General features: G+C 34.0%; 1 protein-coding gene and 1 long non-coding RNA gene across 2 annotated transcripts; both read right to left on the bottom strand.

The window, feature by feature from the left end:
• Positions 1–9,063: 9,063 nt before the first annotated feature.
• Positions 9,064–13,601, bottom strand: LOC120256966 (norbelladine 4'-O-methyltransferase 2-like). The gene is made up of 5 exons (XM_039264621.1): positions 13,476–13,601; positions 13,318–13,397; positions 12,797–12,941; positions 12,558–12,689; positions 9,064–9,390 (listed from the first exon to the last, which is right to left on the bottom strand). Exons 1-5 carry the CDS (start codon positions 13,518–13,520, stop codon positions 9,088–9,090), a joined length of 705 nt encoding a protein of 234 aa, XP_039120555.1. The 5' UTR covers positions 13,521–13,601; the 3' UTR covers positions 9,064–9,087.
• On the bottom strand, positions 10,802–11,546 carry LOC120256967. Its single transcript, XR_005535470.1, has 2 exons — positions 11,419–11,546; positions 10,802–11,348 (listed from the first exon to the last, which is right to left on the bottom strand). It is a non-coding gene; the product is annotated as an uncharacterized LOC120256967 (long non-coding RNA).
• Positions 13,602–17,884: the final 4,283 nt, after the last annotated feature.

Below are 17,884 nucleotides of genomic sequence, written 5' to 3'. Positions count from 1 at the left end.
ATTCTTGCTTTTCGTAAAAGAAAGAAAGTCATTCTTTCTTACTTACCATAAGATAAGATATCATCATCAATCACCATCCATTTTGTTGACATACCTTAATTTTAAATATTAAATGTCGTTTTAGAGGAAGAAGGAAAAAACAAATAAATTATTCAATGCAAAGTTTCCAGGTAGTAAACATTTGTAAGATATATAGAGGAATATTTAAAGAAAAAAAAGGAAATTAAAACGGTGGCAAAGCTTTATCATTAGAAATGGAGAACTATGGCCACACGAGCCTAATGAACTAAGAGTAGGTGGTAGGCAGTAGGTAGCAATATAAACCAAGGTTGTCAGACCCGTACGGGTAGAATGACTGCGAGTGGCCAGTGGGGTCATGGATTAGATCGGCTCGAATTCGACGAATGAGGGTTGAACCCAGTCAATAATTAAATATAAAAATATTATAATAATTAATAATGAGCAGAAATATAATATTAAACCTATAATTATATTATAAAAACACTATTCAAATTTGATATTTAAATTGATAAATGATCTTATATACGATGTAGTTTTAATTATGCTGTTTATTTTTATATTTTTAAATATTTATAAATTTAATATATTAATATATAATTATCGAAACTCTACTATGTTATTTATTTATTTATTTGTTTATTAGTTGATTTTGTTAAAAATAAATAAGAAATTTAATTCGAGTAATTTTTATATCTCGATTGAGTTTTTATTTTTGTTTTAAATTTTTCTTATATTTTTTTATTTAATTAGAATACTTTTAATTTTATATTTTTTTATAATAAAAATTACACTCATTTATTGTTTTTATTTTTAATAAATTAAATTTTTAGAAAGTATTCACATAACGCATTAATATATTTTTATTTTTAAATGTTAATTTTTGTTGGTATGTTTATGATATATATATATATATATATATATTGCAATTCGATTTATTGATTATAAATTATTAATTAATATTAATAAATATACACAATTTTGTGGTTTCTAATGAGAAAATAATAATAAATTATTAAATATTGTATTAAACATTGTGATCCGATTGACCCTCTCACGGGTCAATCGGTTCCCGATTGAACCGTCCAGAATCGTAGGTTACACTGAGGTTTTTTAATACCTGGTCGATGGGGTATCTAGCCCGCCTACATGGCAGGTTCCGGTTTTTCGGTTGAGCCGTACGGGTACGATCCGGGATCCCGACAACGCTGATATAAACAGAGGGGTGCTAAGGAAAAGCGGTTCCTAAGAAATGTCAAGGAATATTTTAGATGGTATTGATTCATTTATATGTTGAACTTAATAAATCAGAATCAAAACTATTTCTTTTTTGGGGAAATTTTAGTTTAGAATCTTTAGACAATCACAGATTATTTGCATAAAAAAATATCACAAAAGTTTCCGTTGGATTGACCATTTGATTATTGTCATTAAGATGGTGATTGTTCACGTTGAAAAATGGGTACGAATACAAAAGTAATTTTCTTAAAAATTTAATAATAATAAATTTATTAAATAAATACATATTAAGTACCCACCAGAAACTAAGATGTATTACCATAAAAATAGAAAAGTAAATAAATAAAAAACATAATGAATATCCAATAGTAAAATAAAGATTTTTAAATCTTTCCCTGATAATATTATTTCTGTAGTACTGTTTATGGATATGAGTGTGGATCCCCGTGGAAAAAACAGTAGTTTCACCACTTGATTGTTTTTTTTTTTTAACAATGTTTTAAATGAGTGATATTATTATCAATTCATTAAAATAAAATAGAAATAAGACGAGAATACAAAAAGGCTCTTCTTCCCCGGTGCACATGAAAAAAGTTGGGTTTGAAACACCAATATATGAAGCATTTTATCCGTTATCTTACAAATGTTTACTACATGGAATCTTTGCATTGAATAATTTATTTGTTTTTTCCTTCTTCCTCTAAAACGACATTTTAATATTTAAAATTCAGGTATGTCAACAAAATGGATGGTGATTGATGATATCTTATCCAAGAATGGGAAGCAGTGTTGCTTCACACCATTGGATTCAATGGTTCTTAAATGGATAAGTACAATAATAGAGCCAGTCTTTTTATTTTATTTTATTTTATTTTTTTATGAAAATAATAGAGCCAGTCTTTTTATTTTATTTTATTCAATCCTCCTCACAAACCACCAGTAAAAGAATCCAGTAGTCATCGACAGTCAAGAACCCTTTAAGCAGGATTTAATTAATCTATGATTTTATCCGTTATTAATATATGGCGCCATATATTATTCTTGTTAACTGAGTGTTATCGAGTAAATTATATTAATATTTGTAATTTTTCTTGGTACACCTCATACCCTAACATTTCACTTCTCAATAATCTGGTTGACTAATTTAATATAAATTAATAAAAGAAAAATTACTTTGCTCACACTCGTAATTTTTCAAATACTCAAAAAACCCTCCAAACTTTTTGCACGATGACCCTCAGTTATATTTTACATTCCTTTTTAACCCCTAGCGTAAGTTGAAGTGGGTCACGATATGAAATTCTTTTTTGCTTTGCAAAAGGTGGGAAAAAAATAGGCCCGAAAACATAACTTTCTTTATGCATAGTTTTTCGATGCCTCTAACTTTGCTTTTTCTCAAACAAAGTTTAGAAGGGCTACATATCTTGTTCTTCTTGTTCTTGTTCTTGTTCTTGTTCTTCTTGTTCTTCTTCTTCTTCTTCTTTTTCTTCTTACTCATTTGGTGTATTCAATTTTAGTCTCTTGGATTAAATTATGGAGAGTTTTTTTGTGCTATTCTTTGAGATCTGACGGGGGAGGGGCGAGTGCTAATGTTCACGGCTAGCGACTTCTTGGGGAATCGAGTGTTAGGGCTGAAATATGTGAGCGATGGGGTCTCGATATTTCCGTGTCGAGGGTGAAGTTTATCACACCCGATGGACATAAAAGCAGTATGTCTCATATAAAAGCGAGGTTGACTTCAGCAGCATGTGTCACGTGCACTCCATCTTCAAATGTTACATTGTTGATCTTGTTGTTGGGGAGCGGATGATGTGGCATCGTATCCTACTGAAAACGAGTTCTTCTCGTTGTAAGTTTCTTCTCGTTTATGTTTATATAGTTGTAGAAGTTAATTATTGTTTATTATCCCTGTCACTGTTTACATTTATCAAGTTTCCATTTAAACACTATTGTCTCCGATTAACTTATTAACTTATTATTTAACTTTTTGTTTTAACGTTTAAGATTTATGTTTATCGTTTAAATATTTTGTGTCTCTGTTTAAATATTGATCGTGTTCGTTTAAACTAAAGTGTTGGCAGGAATTCAGAATCTGGCAGCGCTTCTGTTCCACATCATGGCGAGCCTGAGGGTGTGGCATGCCTTCCTTCCTCATCCGATCAAGCTGAAGTGTTGTCGTTGGATATTGGACAATGTTTTGAAGGCGTTGAACATTTCAGAGACGCACTTAGGAATTTTGCAATCAAAAGGAATTTTGACTTCAAATTACTGAAGAACGAGAAACACCGGGTGACTGTGGAAGGAAGCTTCGACTTCAAAAATGGCGTATAAGGAAGCTATATTCCCATACGGACAATGACAGTCGATGGATGAAAAATCGCGACTCGCGTTTGCGACCTTTGTGACGAGAAGGCAACCTGGGTGTCCTAGACGAAAGAGGATCGAGTCGTAGCGTCCCGAGGTCCGCAAGTTGCGTTGTAGCCATTGCCATCGCTTTCGGTCACAATCGCGGATCGTGGAATGAATCATTGCCGACTAGGCATTAGTGTATATACTTCTTATTATTGTTTAAATATTGAACTTTATATTTAAATATATCTCTTTACGCTTTTAAATATTTTTATTCTCTGTTTAACTCGTTATTTTTTTATCGTTTAAAAATAAATTTGTATCCGCTTAAAATGTACTAACGGGATGGTGCTAGCGGTTCCCCAGCGTAATTAATACATGCTCGGTTCCCCCAAGCGTTTCCACTCCCGTCGCACATAAAAAAATCGGAACATTACATTAAGTAATAAGGATATTTTTAAACAGAAAAATATTAAGTATATTTTTTTGTTGTAATTACATTGATATTATTAAATAATAAGGATATTTTAAACAAAAAATATTAAATTTAAACAGAGAAACCTAAACTTAAACAGAGAAAACGAAAGTTAAAAGGGCAAAAAGTTATCATTATACGATTAAAATGAATGTTGATATTAGCCGATAATGAAAAATGAAAATGAAACAGAACCCTACCCGATAATGTACCACTGGGACTACAATATCATCCAACAAGAACGGAACCTCAAAAGCGAAACAGAATGAATTTAATTGAATTTAGATACATGTACATTTACATTGACAAAAATTTGTCATGTTCTTCGGAAAAAAATGAATTGAATTTAAAACCTGGTTTTACATTTGAAACTATTACACCTATACAATGACTATGACCCCGCTATGCGTACACTCCTCCTCGTTCGTTTTTACACAAGAAACGGAGTTTAAACAATTACATTGATATTTACACAATGAACTATATACTTAAACACCGAAAGTGTATGTTAAACAATGAATCTGGATTATTAAAGAAAGAATCGTGTATACAAATATAGAAAGAATGACTAAGAACCCGCTTGCGAAGACTCCCTCCGGGCGTGATGCTCACTGCCCTCCCCTCCCTAAGTATGCGGAAACATACCTTAATCGCAGATAAGGGACGCTCGCTCATGGTACCCGTAGCTTCTCACCGGCGAGTAACTGCTCGATAAACCGCATGACATAGACGCCGCAATCGACACTTCCTTTTTTTCTCGTCGGGGCTTCGAGTGTCGTGAACAAGCGGGTACTTTCGGGTCGCCGACTCGCCCTAACTCCATGTCGATACAGTAGGTCGAATAGGTTCCACTGTCGAGATATACAAGTTCATATTAGAATGCCGATTATTTACCGAACACTATTACACAAACACAAATTATTAAAAGCACTTACCATTTCTAGCGCTGCTTTTTATCGTATTCTTCGCTTTGGCATGAAGAATAATGCCTGTATTCTTGTTTTTCATTGTCAAGGACGATCGACATGGAAGTGGCCACTCATAATTATTGGGAGGATGACGATGTCCACTTCACGCAAGTTGCGCGCGGCATCTCCAATCATAGCCATCGTGGATTCATGTGCGTCGTCGCCTCGCTTTGACATGAACAAGGCCAGGGTCGCGGTGATGGAGGCGCGCCTCTTATAACGATATGGCACTACGCTCATCGCCTTTTTGCAAGATACATACGAATGCGTCCCATCACATCGCTCGCGACCATCTCCTTCCCTCGAGCGTGTCGAATAGATTGGCCCGTGGTGGTCGACAGTAGTCATTCTTCCACACGCATGTCTGCTGTGGTTGAACGGAACAAAGACATGTAAACAATGTTGTAAGTATAAAATTAAACGTTAAAGTATAAACTTTAAATTCTATATTGAATGTTTAAACGAGTAACGGTAATATTTAAAGGGTATAACTTATAAGTTAAATGTTATCTCAGAATTTTAAACGTTAACGCTCCTACTTAAATGGTAACTAAAAACAGCTTTTAAACAATATCATAAAAACTTCAAACTTACTTGTCCATAGGGCGCTGAGGAAGATCCTTATCAACTCCTCGCTCGTACTTATTGAGGCGCGATTGGTCAACGTATTTTTTTTTCTTCGAATGAAGACTTTCCAAGTTCTTCTACTTTTTTTATCGCTTCCTTTAATGGGGCACGACTGCAAAGCATCAACGGGAGACACTTCCTTACATGCTTCTTGTTCTTGTGGGATTGTGTCGCGCTTCGATGCGGCACGGTCAGCCGTTGGTTCCACCGTGAATTCCACTTCGTTGAGGATAGACTCAACGACCTTCTCAACCGTGAGTTCCACGGCAGCAACATCAATGGGAGACACAACGTTGTCTGGTTGTTCTTCTTCATGGATTGTGTCCATCTTTGATGCCGCACTGTCAGGCGCCGGTTCCACCGTATGCATGATGTCGTCAACAACAGAGTCGACGATCTTTTCCACCGCGGCAAACTCAGCGCCATCTTCAATCTCCTCCACCGTGATGGGCATATCATCAACGTTAACAACATCAGCCGCCGATAGTGCTGCTGCCGATGGTGCTGCTATTATTTCATCGTCAGCCGGCACGGGTGGAGACGGAGGCATTATTGTTTTCCTCTTTTTTGCAAGCTTCTTCGAATGAGGCCGTCTTTGAAGAGCCACCCCGATGATGTCCTCGTCGTCGAACTCCGACGGCGTATCCGTCCCGGGTGCTTCATTTGTTTGAAGGGAAGGCGCAGTCGATTGTGACTGTGACCGGCCTTCCAATGCCTCCACCCGAGCGACAAGCCGAGGGAACTCGGTCATCAAAATCTGGCAAGCCTGCATGAGAGTTGCAGTGACATCCTCGCCTAGTGCCGGCAGGGGAGCTGCCACGTTCGGGGGGGCTGACACGGTCGGGGGGGAAGCCACGGTCGGGCGGGGTGGGGGAGGGCTTCTCCGGCCTCGACGAATGCGTTTTGGCCTGGAAGCAGGAGAACGGCGTCCAGCGCGCAAGGAAGAGGTTGCCCTCTCATCTTGCCTTTGAGCAAGCGGTTCCGGAGCAATAGCATCCGACCGACGGTTGGCCCGAACAAATACTTCTTCATCAGCATTCGCCGGAACCAGCTCAGGAAACTAGCATGTGTAAAGCAAACAATCTTAGCGAAATTATTTAGTTTAAACAATTAAAACTATATTTACACATGTAACTCGTATATTTAAACGTTATAACCTATTGTGTTAAACAGTAAACAAACAAATTAAACATTAAACTAAAAGTTTAAACGGTAGTTGAACAAAGTTAAACGGTAAGTTATAATGTTAAACGATAGATGAATAAAGTTAAACGGTAAATGATATGGTTAAACGTTAACGTCTACAGTTAAACAAAATATTTTTGAATTATTACCTCTTTTCCTTCGAGAGATGACAAACTCGTCTCTATCGCCGCTACTTCCGTGAAAGTATTTTCACCGTAGCACGAAAGATCCTTGGGATCTTGCAGAACGGACTTTCTTTCCGGGTTCCGGTCACCAGAAACCGGATGTTAAGCGCCACTGCAACCCTTAACATACCCGGTGTTGGTCTTCTTCCCCGCGCATCTAGATTGCACTCGGGTAGCGGCTTGTGGTATGTCCTCCATAAGCCACTTGCAGCGTCGCTTGCGCCCATGCGTAGCGCCCCATTCCGTAGATCATCGACATAATCAACGATCCAGTTAGGGAACCGAGCAGGGAGGTATTTGGGAAGAGGATTGTACCCGTGAGGTACACCATCGATGAGTTTGGCAAAATTCTCCTCTTCTCCCTCTCGTCCCAACGAAGTTCGTCGAAGAGTGCTCCCCGATGGAGTCTCTCGTGTCTCGTCGACGTCTTCGATAAATACCTCTCTTCGAAAGCTGACCGTGTTTTCTTCTTCTGAAACACGACTGCCTCCCCATCGCAACGCAGGCCAAGAACGATTGCCACATCTTCAGGCCTGAAAGTCAGCATGCTTTCCCGATCCCGAATTTATTGGTGCGGTTATCGTATCTCTCGCAACGAGAGTCAAGAAGGGCCCGGCTCTTGGTATACAGCTTCCAACTCAGTAAATGCTGTGAACGGTGTCCTTCGGATGATCTCCCAATGTCGAGGGATCATGTGAACTTTCAATTCAGCCCACGGTCTCCACTCACGGGTGTCAAGTAGCATCGCCCATTAACTAGATCGACCGCCATAATCACAAGCTCGCGACAATAACAAAGACATTGTTAAGCGGAAATGTAATTTGTTAAACGGTAAACACTCAGTTCTTAAACACTGATATCATTTTTTAAGTAGTGACGTATACTATTAAACAGAGATACAAATAATTAAACGGAGACGAACTAACTTAAACGGTAAAGCTCATTGTTTAAACGGAGACCTCATTTTTACAACTGCAACCATATCAACTGAAAGGGTAAACGTAGATTATAAACATTACACAAAGCACAACAATCGGAAAAACCATTTTCGATCAGATACATAGACGAAAAATGTAAAACAAAAACAAAAAAACCCTAGCCGAGACATCTCCCCTGCAGACTAACAAAAACCCCGACCGATTAATCCCCCGAAAGCTTCAATGTCTTCCAACAAAAAAACAAAAATCACAAACCAAAAACCGAAAAAAATGTCTTTTTCGTAATGTAATAGTTAACAAAAAACCATAATGAATACCTTAGACTGCAAAGTGACGAAATGCCGAATACTTGCACGGGACTTCTTCTTCGAGACGCCGGTGGAAAGGGAAGAGTGCCGGTGGGAAGAGAAGAGTCGGAGACGCGAGTTGAGTCGAGTCGCGAGTTGAGAGAAGACAAGCAAATTTGTAATGCCTAAGAAAAACCCACCCACTTTCTCTCACACCGCCGAAATGGGTGCAGCCACGACTTCCCGTGCAAGGGCATTTTCGTCCATAAAATTTTAAATACACTCCGTTTAATGCCGTTACGTACTTTGGGGGTTTCAAAATCATGGAGTTGAAAAGGAAGGGGTTTTTGGGTATTCCGAAACTATGGGGGTTTGTTTGGCAATTTGGCAAAGTTGTAGGGTTTTTTTGGCAATTTCCACATTAATAAAATACCAAAAATAAACATTATTCTTTGCAACATAAAATTGTTGCAAGTATATAAATATACATATATAATTTTTTTAACAATTCCAATATATGCAGTAATCACTTTGTGTTTATCATCCAACTCTTTTGTTATTATTATTTTTATCTAAATTTGTAAATGAGTCTCGAAATTATGAGAGGAATTCGATAATGGATGATATGAATGACAACAAGACATGAGCTTAATTGATTAATCAAAGTAAATTGATCAACATAACTTAGATACATAGAAAAATACAAATATGGATAACAAATGGATTTATTCCATATTTAAAAAATCTTATTTGTAATACTATGCTTTTTAAATAACAGCTTTTATTTGGAACAAAAGAGGAAAATAGTATCTTGTTTCAAAGGATGCGCATGCAAATGGTGAGTCCATCTCCAATGCAAACTTGACAAATTTCAACTCTAGAATCAGCCGCTAGAAATTTATTGAACTTCACTAAGAAATTTCTTACCTCAAGATCAGCCTCCTCATTGAATGAAAAATCTAGAGGTTCTACTACGGTACCAAGCCAGAGTGTGTTGTCATAGATAATGGCCCCTCCTATCTTCACCAACTTCAACAATCTTTCATGATACTCTCCATAGTTTGTTTTGTCAGCATCCACAAATGCAAAATCGTATAAATCCTCTTCACCATCTTTTGCCTATAAAAAATATTTTATTTAAAAAGTTCATGTTTTTATAGGAGTTTTGAATTATAGGCTATGACTAATAATATAAATTAGTTTTCCTCATCAGAAAATCAAGATATTTTATTTTTCCTGAAAACGCCTCTTCAATAAAAACTATTATTATATTAAAAAAAATTCAATTAATTATAATAACACTACACCAAAAGAATGTTTTAGAGGCGGTTTTCGAGTCCTATAGAGGCGGTTTTAACCGCCTCTATAGCTATAGTGTTGTTTTTTTTACCCGTCTCTAAACCGCCTCGTATCAAGCCGGCTCTACACTTTAGAGCCGTTTGTACCAACCGTTGGGTAAGTTTTGTTTATAGAAGCGGTTTTTAATAACAAGAGTAGAGGTGGTTATAACCGCCTCTATAGCTAATAATTTTTTATTCCTCTTTAATAGTTTTAGAGGCGGTTATAACCGCTTCTATAGCTAATAATTTCTTATTCCTCTTCAATAGTAAATAATTTTAGAGGTGGTTATAACCGCCTCCATAGCTAATAATTTCTTCTTTTCCCACAATAGTTTTAGAGGCGGTTATAACCGCCTCTATAGCTAATAAATTTGATCTTACTCAATAGTTTTAGAGGTGTTTATAACCCCCTCTAAAACTATTATTTTTCTAACATGTTCATACTTTTAGAGGTGGTTATAACCACCTCTAAATTTGTTCATTAATTAAATTAAATTTTATTTTATTTTCCTACTATAAATAAATAAATTTATTTAACCTGTAAATAAAAAACATGAATCTTTCAATACATTCAAAAATTTCCTAAATTTAATTTTATTGACAAGTAATGAGCTCAAGTACAATGTATTTTGATTAATAACAAAATGTGAAGAGTTTTACACTATTTATCTACTTTTATTACAAAATATTTTTTTTGCTTAATTACACAAGCTTCACTTAATTACACAAGCTTCACGTATCCTCTTAATCTTCAACCCTTTCGATCTTTAAATATGAATTCTCCTATATAAGTAAACAAACATTAGCAAATAAAAAGCTATAATTGTAATTAAAAGTAAATAAAATTCTATTAAATGCTAAATTACAAAATCCATACTATGCATAATTATAAAAATCTAATTTTCAAGTTTAACGTCTAATGTGGAAATAGTGGTTGATATTCTAATAATGGTGGCAAGCATAAACTAGTGAACATAAAGTTTATGGGATTATGAAAAACAAAATTATTGTTTAAGATAGCTAAGTGCAAAACATTTTTCTCAGGTATTAAAATAATCCTTGAATGAGACACCACTGAGATTTGGCTAATTTCTATAGCTCCTTACTACAAACTGTTACATCAAACAAACCCTCTATCCCATTAGACAAATAAAAGATTTGAAAAATAAAAACTAGATAATTACTCTCTGAACTCTTTAGTTTGTGCCTTATAATAAATTATATGGGCCTCTTATGAATGTTTATATGAAACCACTACAATTCGATGATCCATTCACACAGAATCATAGTAAAAATGGAGTGAACCTGGATTTATTGGAAAATTGACTTCAAGCTCTACAAATTCAGCATTCAACATTTCCAAGAATCATAGAGCCTAGTGAAGTAAAAAAGAACCATACAATGTGTGGCAACTTAACAATTTGTGTCCAAGTGCCTAAGCCAGAGCCCAAGGTTTATGATTAATTGTGTGTCATCAAATTAGTTAGAAAACATAGGAAATTAAAATTAGAGAGTCAGGAGAAGAAGATCAAGCTATAAAAATAAAAGGATGGAGGTACTTCAAGATCAAGGTTATTGGCAATTTGGAGATATTATAAGAACTTTTGAAGATAATTGACTACTTCAAAATGTTAACAAAAATCAGAAATCAAACTTGCCTCACTGTTTCTCATAAATCAGAAACACCTATGTCAGGCTAATCTCCACCAACAAATCAAACCCCCTCGTCTTCACCTCCTGCACCAAATCAAATCACAATCACCACCATTTTCCACACAAAAAGAACAAAATCGAAGCAAAAACCCACCTGATCCAGCACAAATGCATCATCAACACCATATCCAGACTTCAAAGAACCAGATGCCTTCATAGAAACATATCCTGCGCAACAATCTCACCACCACCACTACCACCAACTGATCAAAATTAATAATCAAAAAAACCTAATCGAGGGAGGGAAGAAGTCGGTCAGGGAAAAACCCAAGGCGAGAACCCTGCACCAAAGGATAACCCAAGGCAATCAATGGATGGCAAATTGAGAGAAGAGTAAGAAGAAAGGGAAGGAGAAGAGAGAAGAAACCTCCTTGGCGGAGCAACAAGTGAAGAAGTGGGCGATGGGCTTGATGGGCTCGCGAGCTGCTACTGGGCTCGCTCTCTTGAGAGAGACCGCGTTGGGGAATTAGTGCAGGGCGGCAGCAGAGCGACGGCAGGAGCGGCAAAAGTCGGGCTTCTTCGTTGGGGAATTAGGGCGCACGAGATTTCCCCGTTGGGGAGAGGCGCACTAGATCTCTCCGTTGGGGAATGAGAGAGAGAGAGAGAGAGAGAGAGAGAGAGAGAGCCCACTACATCTCTCCGTTGGGGAATGAGAGAGAGAGTCTTCGTTGGGGAAAGAGAGAGGTTTTTAATTATTTTTTTAAAAATAAAAATTAATGTAGAGGGGTTTAAATAAACCGGTTCTAAAAACAAAGGAAAAATATCCTATTTTATTATAAAAGGTGGTTTTTAAAAACCCTCTATTTAACTGCCTCTAAAAGTTCTCAAAAATGATGTAGTGAATGTAACTAGTGTATCTCTCACCCCTTTTGAGGTTTTCAGTTTAGTCTTTTCTTCTGTGCAATTATCTTATTTGAGTTGTACTGTTTATTTCTGTTTGAAATAAATCGTGGTTTATCCACTTTATTCAAAAAAAAAAATTAATATTAATATAATTATTGTATGATTTTTTTTTTGTATTAAGAGGTAATTCGAAATTTATTTTGAAGAACCTTTTGTTTTAAGGGGTAATTTTTTTTATTTGGTAATTTTAAACCCAAAAGATAACAACATTATTATGGAGGATTAATAAGACCTTTTCTTTATCTTTCAAAGATAAATAAAACTTGAAGATTTCTTGAAAATCAGGACAAAATAGTAACATTTATAGAATTAAAAATTGAGAGATTTTACCTCTTCAATCATCTTATCAAGGATAGGTATTGCTTCGGACTCAATAAAGTTGATTTTTTCTTCCACTCCCGCTTTTTGAATAAAAGGGAGTCCTATTTCAAAAGATGATCTATCCATATCGATAGCTATTATCTAAAAATAAGAATGAATTAAATAAAAATTAAAACACATGCATATTCAAATTTCTCCTTTATTAAATTTAAAAATAAGATGATGAAATAAGATAGGATTTATGCAACCTTCCCATCCTTCGGCAATGCCAATGCAGTAGTGAGAAGCGAATAGCCAGTGAAAACTCCAATTTCTATGGTCTTCTTAGCATTCATTAGCTTCAAAATAACTGATAAAAGTTGCCCTTCATCTGCAGGCACACTCATTTCTCCCCTATTTCATTGAACAAGACATGAAATAATTAACTTGGAATGCAATTATGTTAACAACATTAACTATGATTCTCGTCCCTTTCTTTAACAAAGGTCAATAGTCTGATATTTTTTACCTCAAAGTGATTAGTCCATGTTCTTCAAGGAATTTATTATTATTATTATTTTATTGCGATTACAGACATTAATAAGTAATATAAATCCCTTGTTAATTCATAAAACTAAAAATAACTTAACATGTCATCATCCCATTCTCGTATGATAGATAATAAATATTATGGTGTTTATACTGAAATAGAAAGAAAGAAAGAAAGCTTCTATAATTAAAATCTCTAGAAATATATAGAGAGGGAGAGAGGGAAATAGGGAAATTTTACCTTATATCTTTCATTGTTACCTCTCTCAACTCCTTCAGTTGTTCATGCTCCCTTGGATATACATTTGTCTCCAACATATACTGAAACAAACATCATGAACTAGATAACAAAATAAAAATAAAAAATAAATGAAACAATGTAAAGGAAAGTCATAAAACCTTAAGAAGATCGTCGCTCTTAAGAAGGTTCTTAACTGTAGCCATAGATGAGTGGGAGAAAAAAACTGTCACGCAACTATGGAGAATGAGGATCTTTCTTTTCAAACCTCTTATATAACTCCACTAAGCCGTGGAGACCTAAAGTAGATCCATTTGATTAGGTGAATCCTAATCAAATAATTAAGATGCCTTGAGCTCTATTTTTTTTTATTATTTAACAAAATGACCTTAAGTCACATCAGCTACATGGGTGATGTGATGGGTTGATTATAAAAACCTTAAGTTCTTTGCATTTTAACCCTAAATTATTTTATAATAATAAGTTGATTTATTTTTAGTTTTTAACTATTTATTTTAAATTATTAGTGTTTTAAAATTTATTAAATTTTAAATAACTTTTTAAGAAATATATCAATGTGTTTTTTTTATTTAAATCCCTTATTTTTTTATAATTAATAAATTATCTTTTCTTTTTGATTATTTAACCCAAATTTTGTTTAAAAAAGTTATATAATTTTTTTAATTTATTAAAAAAAATTAATTTTAATGAATGTATTTGAATTATGAAAACACAAAGGCCAAATAATTTATTTTTTAATTAAATATTTAAATCATGAAATCAATAATAACTTTTAAAATTATTTGAAGTTAAAAAACATAATTGCATTTAAATAAAAATAAAGTTACATCATATATTTCTCCCTTGCCTAGGGCAAGTAGTTCTATAATGACCGGGTTATTTATATATAGAGCATAAATTACTTCTAGTAGGATCAGGGTTTTTATCTATATGCATTCGTCTACATCTGATCTTTGGTTGGCCAGCAGAAACCCTGATTCTACTAGACATAATTTATGCTCTATATGTAAATAACCAGATCATTATAGAACTACTTGCCCTAAATAAGGGAGAAATATATGATGTAACTGTATTTATATTTAAATGCAATTATGTTTTTTAACTTCAAATAATTTTAAAAGTTATTATTGATTTCATGATTTAATTAAATAATAAATTATAAGCCCTTTGTGTTTTCATATTCAAATATATTTTTTAAAATTAATTTTTTAATAAATTAAAAAAATTACATAATTTTTTCAAACAAAATTTGGGTTATATAATCATAGGGAAATGATAATTTGTTAATTATAAACAAATAAGGGATTTAAACAAAAAAACACACTTATATATTTCTTAAAAAGTTATTTAAAAGTTTAATAAATTTTAAAACACTAATAATTTTTTTTAAAAAAAATTTGGTTAAATCAACTTATTAATTATAAAACAATTCAAGGGTTAAAATGCAAATAAATCATGATTTTTATTTGAAAATACTAGCCTAGTCAGCACATCACATCACTCATGTGGGTGATGTGATAGTCCTAAGGCCATTTTGATAATTAAAATGACCCTAGGGTCATTTGGTTAAAAATAAAATAAGGCTATTTATTAAAAAGCCCATGTTCTTTTAATATTAAGGTGGATAGTAAAAAATAAATAATTCTCTTTCTATTCAAACCTCTTATATAACTCCACTGAGCCATGGAGACTACAGGTGAAACATCTTAATAAAATAATTAAGATGCTAGTTGTTCTCTTTTCTTGGATTAACAATATTACTAATTGGCAAGGGGTCAATTTTTTTAAGAAAAAATGTATCGTTTATTTATTTATTTTTAAGTATATTTTAAGTTTCATTTTAGAATTTATATTTATATTTATATTTATATTTATATTTTTAATTTTTTTAATCAAATAGAGAATACTTTGATATTTTAACAGAAAATGTTAAATTATCATTGCAAAATCTGAAAAAAATAATAAAATTACTTTTAATTTCAAAACATATTTGAATCAGTTAAAGCATTATTGTTTTATAAAATTTTATTATTCATATAATTCAAGGAGAAGCGCATCTCATTAGAGAGACCTGTACATCTAGAACATTGTTTTGAGTATTACGTACTCCACCAAAGGCTAGTCAAATGAAACAAACTGATTTGTAATTCATAAACTATTGAACCTAAATGGGTACGTGGGCTCTTCATCTCTACCACAAGGGCTTTCAATCACGCATGCTGATAGGTTAGAAGTCGCTCGGCCGGCATACCTTTTGCCAGATGAGACTAAACACAACATTGTTGTAATAAGACGCAATTGAGCACTTCAAATAGAAAGTCTAATGGCAATCTATCTATTCAATAGGTCTGAGGTTTGTGTCTAGAGCTGGTAATGAAGTAGACAGTGACTCAAACCCTTAACTTTCGTTTGTCATTCATCTTCAAGGATAGGTAAAATGATGATGACCAGATAGATGCAGGGGAAGAAAACTCGCTGGGAAGTCTGAAGACAGGACAGAAGTGTCATAGGTTCCAAAGGAGATTGTAGAATGGTGTGTCTTATTGATCACCGATTGTGGTTTTCTGGCTGTGTAGTGGAGTTAGGAATGATCTTTTTTACTTCCACACTCTGCCTTTACTTCAAAGCCATTTCTTCAGGGGAAGAAATTCTTTGGATGGGTCGCCCAGAAAGACTAAGGGGCCGTCTGGTTCACGGTAATGTTAAAAAATTACCACGTGTTACGTGATAATATGAAAATATTACCACATTTGGCATTGCACCGGTGGTAATGTGGATGGTAATATCACATTACCAACTTAAAAATATTACCAAAGAAGTGGTAATCCTATTAGCACCAAATTTGGTGTCTATCTTGGATTACCATGGTAATCTTATAACTTTTTATATTTTAATAAATTGATTACCATGACAACCAAACACGGTAATGCACTATTCCCGCTAATAAGAGTTCCCAACCAAATATGGTTATATTAAATTACCGCAATATTCCCAACCATATAACATTCCCACTCATATTACCATGGTAATCTCGTTATGTGGTAATATGTCATTATCACGAACCAAACGGCCCCTAAAAGTTGGCCAAAAACATGAGCATCTTCTATTGTGACTGTTGTTTCCCCACTTGGAATATATAAACATTGGGATTGAATTTTTATGAATTTAATAATTTTGCTAAGATAGTATTTATCTCAAATTTCAAATTTATAGTTGTTTTCACTATTCACTAGGTCTTCATGTATGGTTCCATGTGAGAGCGAGTTGTATTGCACTGATAAAAATTTACTATTATTGAGGTTATTTTTATATATATCATTTGGATACATACGACATACCACTATCTATCGCTCGTGTTAATCCAGCCCTATATAATAAATCACTAAAAGGGTAGATTAAGTTACCCGTAATCAATATATTCTCAGACTTGTTTTCTCTATTGACGATGCTTGTTGTCTTATGTAAAAATATATATATATATATATAATTATGAGTTAAATGTTTATATAAAACTTTGAAAATATATAAAAACTAAAATATTGATGAAACATAATCCCAACACTGTACTATTGTTTCATCTTTTATATAATCAATTAAGTAACCTTCTATTATATGGAAAATATTCAATTGAATAAATATCACACAAGATTTCTAGCACATCTCTCCATTCTTTTCGACTTTATTTCCCAACACTTGGTGCTCGAACCCAGATGACATACTCGATGAGGCTCTTGTTTGCCACTTGATCATCGAATTCATGACTCAATTAGAGAAGAACAATTCATTTCTTTAGTTATTCAGAGACCAACCACTTAGTATTCGAGACCAAAATGCTTCAAAACAAACTTTAGAATTGACTAACACGATGCATATCAACGTAAAACCAAAATAAAATATTAAATATTACTTCAATTTTTGTTAATGTAACAATTTTTACTCATTAAGATACAAGTGTGTTCAGTGAGGCAATGATAATGTTATAGGACTTCCTATCATGTCTTTAGGTAAAACTAGACTGTCTTTACTTGGTTATTTTTTGAACAACTCACTATTTTGATTTCTTTTCATTTGTTCTTGTGGAGTTCTTTAATTTTGAGCTTGAGGTTGTACATTTAGCCTTTTATCTTCTTGCCCCTGTTCTTCATCTTTGTTTACTTAAGGGCAATCAAAAGCTTGGGTGTGTGGATGTTTGATAAACATCTAAATGTATGCATTTTATGTGTATAAATTATGTATAATTAATGTATTCTTTGTGATGAATCTATGTCCTTTGGTGGTTTAATTGGTTTTTATTCAGGTATTCTGCCCTCAAAAGAAGCCTAGGTGAACTTGGCGGCGCAATTGAGGGAAGAAATCGACACCAAAATGACATTCTACTATAGTAATTACTATAGCACTTTACGAAAAATATCGATCAAAAATCCAGGAGGCTCTCATGGGCTTCTTCACGCCGAGTGAACGAGGCGTAAAGCCAGCCCGAGAAAGGCTTTAAACGAGAACGTAAAGCTATTCATCTCTTACGCCTTTAAACTCTCAACTCCACATCTTA

Source organism: Dioscorea cayenensis, unplaced genomic scaffold (assembly GCF_009730915.1).
Source record: "Dioscorea cayenensis subsp. rotundata cultivar TDr96_F1 unplaced genomic scaffold, TDr96_F1_v2_PseudoChromosome.rev07_lg8_w22 25.fasta BLBR01001764.1, whole genome shotgun sequence".
Taxonomy (NCBI): domain Eukaryota; kingdom Viridiplantae; phylum Streptophyta; class Magnoliopsida; order Dioscoreales; family Dioscoreaceae; genus Dioscorea; species Dioscorea cayenensis.
This window is presented reverse-complemented; position numbering and strand designations above follow the sequence as displayed.